Below are 7182 nucleotides of genomic sequence, written 5' to 3' on the forward strand. Positions count from 1 at the left end.
AAACTTCCTTTTGGATTTTTTAAGCAATGTTTGACATTATATATATATATAAAAGGTAATTCGGTAAAATGTAGCCTTAATTAGTTCACTTGCGTGTTGTGTGTAACATATGCACGTTTAACATTAAACATTGCATCATTTTGTAGTTACACATTTTCCTGTGTGAAAATAATGTTCACTGTCTTAAGGAAACGATAGACTGGTGCTATTAAAATAAGTCTTCACACAGCATAGAGTTTGGCATATGGTTAAAGGTGAAATTAATTTCTACAGGGGACCAATTATGTTTAGCCTCGGTTGCCGGGGCGACGGGAGAAAGGTGCGCTGCACGAGCGGGGTAGACCCCGGGAAACTGACGTCATCTTATGGAACTCCCCTCACCAGCTCCCAAACTACATCCAGTAAACAAGAGTTCAGTAGACAAGTGAAGAGGCAAGGGACTGGTGGTCGGCGTGCGAACAAGCTCCAGTGAATGATAACGGAGATGGTGTCATTTGAAGACGGTGAGAATGTTTACAAACGGAGAAGAACGACCCCAACTGTAGCACTCACATCGGTCCAGCAGCGTCACACTAGCCGGCACAGAAAGCAGAAACTAATGGCAAAGATGAGTGACTCCGGTTTCGAGGAAGAATTGGGATCCTCGCCGACTTCTTCATCCGTTCGGATAGACGTGTCACCGCTTCGTTCAGACGAGCGTCCTGCAGGAGAGCTGTCCACCTGGTACCTGCAATATGGAGACATCGGCTACATGATCCAGAGGGTCAGAGAGGAGCAGTTTCATCCATGCAAGAGCCTTGCACGCCAACCACAAGTAAGCTATAAGATTCTTGCAGTGTGCAGGTCAGAGATCTTATTAATGATAGATGTTTCCAGTTATTCAATCGAGACTACAGCCATGATGTGTTAAATCATTTTTTGAAAGAAAAAAATGAATCTTCTTCTTTTTATTATGAATTAGGACAACTGTCAAAACCAAAATGTGATTAATATTTACATTTTCTTACCTAAATCCTCTTTTTTGAAACACTTTTTCTGTTTCACTTGCAGCTGACTCCAGAGGCTAGGTGTAAACTGGTCAGCTGGCTCATCCCTGTACACAAACATTTTCGTCTATCTTTTGAATGCTGCTGCCTGTCAGTGAACATCATGGATCGGTTCCTGGTATCCACACCAGTGGCTGCTGATTGCTTCCAGCTACTTGGGGTCACTACACTCCTCCTGGCCAGTAAACAGGTATGTGAATGCTTAAGGATAAAATAGTTGTCCTCTTTGGATTACTTCAATAAAACATATATCTTTGTATGTCCTCAGGTGGAGATGGGCTCACCACAGATCTGCCATCTCTTGTCTTTCTGCTGTGATGCTTTCACTAAAGAGCAGCTCTGCAACCTGGAGTGCCTCATCCTCCTGCGTCTTAACTTCCGCCTCTCTGCACCCACCCTGGCCTTTTTCCTGGACTATTTTACCAACTGCATTGGTGCTGCCCAGCTTTCATCTGCAAGTGATGACAGGTTTGCAAGAATGACTCAGGGCACTCAAAGACTCAGGCAGTGCAGCAACTTTGCACGAAAAGTGTGTGAGTTGAGTCTTGCAGACTACGCTTTCAACAAATATCCCCCATCTCTGACTGCTTGCTGTGCACTGACTGTGGCTAGTGAGATACTGAAAACTGAACAAGGGAATGTTGTGCTTGCAAACACGCAGTCACAGGAAGACCAGTGGAGAAATATTATGGATGAAGTATGTGCTCAATGTACACCAGCAAAACACCTTCTGGCCCAGGAATGCAAAGACAACCTAAAGCTGTTGGTGTCATTAAACCAAGAGGCACTGGATGAGATGTAGCTTTAAGTGTGCCCCGATTCAAATGTATCCAAAATGACAAATACCCTCTTTTTTGTGTTACATTCTAGGGTTGAGTTCATAAATTAGTCCTGGTGTTTATGCATTTTAAACCTTATGTATACCTCATAAGCAATCACTTGATTGTGATCACTGAATGTTTTACAATGAAGTGTATATGCAATATTTATTAGTAGTTTTCTGTATACTATAATATTTTATTTATTGTGTTTATTTGTTTAATCAAAGTCATTATTTACTTGATATCTGCTGACTTGTTGCAGGTTTAAGTTACTTTTTCAACTGATTGTTTTAATGAAGGACCCTGACAATGTGCTGTATTAAATTGATTTTTTTTAAAAATGTGAAATAAATTATCATAACATATTTTTGAGTTGGTTTCTGAATGGGTAAATAAATGCAAAGACAAAATCCAAACATTTGTGGTGTTTTTTGCTGAAATTAAAAACTTTCATGTAAAACAAATCTGTCAAGTTGTTATTGGGATTTATTAACATTCCATAGACACCATGCATCATGGACATAGAAAAAGAGCCAATTTCAATGAAAGCTATGCATTATAAGACTGGCCTTAATTTATTTTGTGAGGTTATAAGGACCTATAGAGTTAATTGCATGAATAAATGTACTTGTTAGACCAAGTTATTTTTAAGGCTTATAAACCATTGTAGCTGTTTGCCTATAGGTCAGTATACCCACATCCTTTCTATCTGTTACATCACATTGTGCAAACTCAACTGTGTCAACACAGCCTGGTCAAATCAGAGGCTTTCTCTGATAATCCATTACGCGTGGCATCTCGACCTGCTGACACGGTGTTGGCCACACAGGTGCATTCAGCGTTAAGGGCCAACAAGTCTTAGTCATGTTTGTTTACTAATCGAGGCATTTGTCACCAGTGTTTAGTGAGCTGTCTGCAATAATTACCCTTTTCCTTTTCCACTCAATAAATGTGGCAACAGGCCTTGACCCAATAAGCGGAGATATTTTACGCACAGTTGGGAAGAAATTACGCGCAGGGTAATATGGCTGCATTATTTAAGCAATAGTGATAGCATTAGATAATCCATCAGGATTGTGCTCATGTCGCTGGAAAAAAAAGGCGTTAAATTTTGTAAAAGAGACATGGTGTGGAATAGCCATGCCAGGTTTCACATGAGTCTCAGAAAAGGCGCAGGAAATATTTGGCTGCAGGCGGAGGGAGGGCACCTGCTGTAATGGCGCCGTTATTGCGCGGTACCTCTTTACACTTCAGACCAGAAAAACCGTTAAGTCTGCACCAATTTAATCTCCGAGGACGCTGTCACTCCCTGGAGACTAAGGAAGTGCATTTGATTGGACCAAAACTATGAAGCCGCGGCACAGGGAAACACAAACCGGGAGAAGTTCGTCTATATCAGCTCTAAATCAAAACAAGACACATCAGTTCTGCAGCCAGAGCTCAGATGGTGAAGATGCAAAGAGACAAAAAGATGCGTGGTGCTGTTGGCCCCAATCAGACAGCTGCAGGAAACAAAAAGGTTTGACATGTTTGATTGTTATATTCATACAATGCCGGTCTGTATAGAAGACGTAAATTACTTTCTACCGTCAGGATAAAGTGCTGGTTCCTAGAAGCAGCAGCCCCGTCACTGTGTACGTGGAGCTCCCCTGTATCATTGAGCAAGGTATGCATCTCTGACGTCATTGTTGGTGAACTGCCATCACGTACGTAAACATGAATCCAGCACGTACAACTAGATAAATGTGGACGGTTTGATCATGCAGATGACTTCTTCTTCTTGTTCTGTAGCTTTTTCAACAATTGCATGGGACGATTTGGAAGACTGTGCGTCTGTGATGAGACCGAAGAGCAATTCCATCGACTCTCAGGTGAGAAAAAAATATACATATATTATCTTTTAAAAGACATTTTGATTTCATGACACTTAAATCCATCCATTCATTTACATTGACCTAAAACTGCCTTAGAGGGATAATCAGGTGTAGGCAAATCCCCATCACTACCAGAGGCTGTTAATGTTTGACACGCTGTGCTGGAATTCTGCACAAATGAGACTGCTGTTTACTCATGTCACGCAGGGTATCGGTAATTGGCTAGACCTCACAAGTTTTTTGTCGACAAGCAGCCTCTGGGGCACAGCTCACTGTGCGCAATAACGCACTAGGAGACGGCACACTTACAGAAATGACCACCACGACATGTTCTGCCATAAATCCATATTACCCTGCGTGTTCCTTGTGGGGTTTCCAGGTCTGGGGCAGCTATAAATTATCTTTCGTTTTATGATTTTTTAAAAATGCATTTATGTTTTTAATCATACATTTTGTGCACACAGGTAATTGAATCTGAAGCAGATGACCAAGACTTTGGAGACTATGCGCTGGATTTCATGGCAGGTGAGTAAAGCAAACCAAATCTTGGAAATGCAAAAAATCACATACAAGCATGAAAGATTGGTGCTTGTATGATAATGATCAGAAAAAAAAAATCATTTAAATGTTTATACAATCCTCTTTTAAATAACAGAAAGACCAGTTAACTGACCTGGGTGTTTGTCTCCGCTGTCAGATTCTCCTTCCACTCTGGAGAGCAGTCTATCTCCAACTGAACTGGTACCATTTCAGGGATGTGTCATACCTCCACTCACCCCTCAGAGGTACCTCTCCTCAGAGGAAAGTTTGCTTCACTCCTCCACAGAAGGAGGAATCCAGGATGGAGCTCTCTGGAAAGGGATAGCACAGTGGCAAGACAGGGCTTGTGGAGAGTCCATGGAGGTTAACAATCAGGTAAATCCTTTACAGTCAGATTTCAGAGCCTTTACAGTTTGCTACTCTGAATTCTTTTTTTAACTTGATGTGATGCACAGGATTAGACAATATCTATTTGTGGTATTATTAATCCAAATCATGTATTGGTATATATTTGCAAAATCCAACACTCTAATGACCTGTGTCACATTAAGATATTACTTTATTGATCCCCAAGGGGGAGTAAGAGTTGAACTATTAGTTTAAAAGCAGATAAATATTAAATTAAAAGTCCAAGAATGTTGCTACCTTATAAGCTAATCACCCAAGAATGATTGAAATTTGAACACAGTTATTCAGAAAGCGATGCACTTTGAACACTTTCTCGCAACATATCCTGCACCTTGAGCAAGGCATAATACAGATATTTTTTTGGGTGTGTGGCTTTAACCATTTGTAGCAGAAAACTCATAAAGCTATTCTGTGATTTTATATCGTTGAAAATCATCTGGAGTTTTTTTTTTTTTTAATCCAGTTTGGTTTTTGGGTCCTGCAAGTTTGTGTAAACTGGTAAAATGATTCAATTCTCGTACTTGAAACATACTAGAAGGCTGCTTAGACAGCGAGACGTGCTTAAAGGTTTCCCTTGTGATTAAGTCCATAGTACACTATTTGTAGTTGAATTTAAAAATAACATTTTTTAGGTCACTCTGCAATTGAACAAACAAACAAAAGGAGGTAAAAATGGTAAATGTAACTGAAAGTGAAGTTTGTGGTTGTCGATTGTTGGGTGTAATGGTCCCACATTTGAAATATGAATATTCTTACAGTACCTATACTCAGTTCTACATAAATTGGTCATGCCAAGGTAAACAAAAGTGCAATCTGTCCTCTGTTAGAACAACAGAACATCTTTCTCTTTGTGTGTTTGCAGCTCCAGGAGACTCTGCATAGAAAACAGGAAGAAATCGACTCACTTCAGGAGAGAAATCTTCACCTCAGACAGCTGGCCCGTCGTGCAAAGCACCTGGCCTCAGTGCTCGAAGTGAGTGAAGGCCTGAAACAAACATAGTTCCCTCCTAGATACAATATATAAATGTATGTGCCTGCAATGTCATACTCTTAAATCTAACACTTCTTTTTGGTGGATTTTTTTCACCTTTTTTTTCTTCCAGAAACTGTTGACAGTAAGGGACAACAATATAATTGAGTCAGTGATGCCTCGTGGGGAAAGTACTTCCCTCAGTCCCTGTAAGAGGCAGCGTTTCGACGAAGGATACGAAACCGAGTCCTCTGGATCAGTTGAGGACATGCTGAGAGACATGAGCACACGCTGCAACGCTGTGCTGCACAGCACTGCCAAGGGAACAAAACCACATGAGGAATCAAAGACCATTCGCATGCACGGTGCCTTCTCAGGTCTACAGACTTGTTTTTCAGCTTCCAAAGACTGCAGTCTTAAGGAGGAGGGAGCAGAGCATGAAGAGAGCGTCTCGTCTTTCAGGACTTCTATCAGAGAACACAGCACCATCCGGACTCAGGTGCTTCCTCATGGACGAGCCTTCACCTCAACGACACAGCAAGGAGGATATCGCTTCCGCTGGGTTCCCAACCTCAGCTGAAACCAGGAGTAACACACGAAGAACTGGTTCTGTTATTAGGGATATAAAAGATTCTTAAGTTGTTTTTTTACAGACCAAAAGAAGTGTGGGTGGCCCCTGTGACTGTTAATGCTTAACTGATAACCTATAGTGATATCTGTGAATGATTAAATGATGTCTTCCTCAGGTAGCATGTAAGCTAATCAGTCAATGGTGGTGCTTAACAAAGGAAATAACACTGCCTGAGCCTTTGTTTTCTTTGTGTTTCTGTTTACATGCCTCTATATGTAATGATCCAGCCAAAAAAAAAGAAATGGCGTGCTTGTTTTTATACTTCTGTGTGTTTTTGTCTCAGAGAAGTGAAAAATTATTTAAATTTTGGGAATAAAAGATTTTTTTAAAAGCTGTCTCTGATCGATTTCTCTTATGAGAAGAGGACATAAGTCAAAGTTAAACAAATTGAAAGAAAATGTTTTCAATGTGAACTCTACTTGTTTGAGCAGTGAAACAGATTTGACCTAATGACCTCTTAAAGAGCCAGGGACTTCCTTCCCTTTTGTCTCCAGCCTGAGTGACTGTGTGGCCTGAAAAACAGCAATCGATCATGATGCTTTGCAACATCCTAGTTTAGATCCTTGTTTTTGACATTGAAATTCAGATTTACTTTCTACTACATTGTGATTAATTGGTATAAAAACCCTGCTGGTATTCAACAGTCTGAACCATCCAGGTGTTTAACACATCTGTCTCAAAAAGCTTTGTAACTGATAATACAGCATCATTTTGCTGTACAAGTCAATGACTATAGTAGCGGCATCAGTGGAGACAGTTTACAGGACTACTGCTTCGGACATCAGCAACACAGATGAAAATAAGAAGATCCTGATAGCTGGCTGGAGCACTGTTAAAGTTAGTTTTTTATCCATATGAATTAAACAGAATTCATATGAATCTATGTGTTGTT

At 40.5% G+C, this 7182-nt stretch overlaps 2 protein-coding genes across 2 annotated transcripts; both read left to right on the plus strand.

Annotated features, from left to right (window-relative positions):
• Positions 1 to 417: 417 nt before the first annotated feature.
• ccno (cyclin O) lies at positions 418 to 3516 on the plus strand. The gene is made up of 4 exons (XM_079358463.1): positions 418 to 814; positions 1051 to 1236; positions 1315 to 1844; positions 3468 to 3516. The coding sequence occupies exons 1-4, from the start codon at positions 473 to 475 to the stop codon at positions 3478 to 3480; spliced, it is 1071 nt and encodes a 356-aa protein (XP_079214589.1). The 5' UTR covers positions 418 to 472; the 3' UTR covers positions 3481 to 3516.
• mcidas (multiciliate differentiation and DNA synthesis associated cell cycle protein) lies at positions 3331 to 6625 on the plus strand. Its single transcript, XM_079358472.1, has 7 exons — positions 3331 to 3386; positions 3461 to 3533; positions 3659 to 3738; positions 4206 to 4266; positions 4439 to 4656; positions 5552 to 5662; positions 5793 to 6625. The coding sequence occupies exons 1-7, from the start codon at positions 3339 to 3341 to the stop codon at positions 6237 to 6239; spliced, it is 1038 nt and encodes a 345-aa protein (XP_079214598.1). The 5' UTR covers positions 3331 to 3338; the 3' UTR covers positions 6240 to 6625.
• The last annotated feature ends 557 nt before the right edge of the window (positions 6626 to 7182 follow it).

This window comes from Symphodus melops, assembly GCF_947650265.1.
Source record: "Symphodus melops genome assembly, chromosome: 1".
In the NCBI taxonomy this organism is placed as follows: domain Eukaryota; kingdom Metazoa; phylum Chordata; class Actinopteri; order Labriformes; family Labridae; genus Symphodus; species Symphodus melops.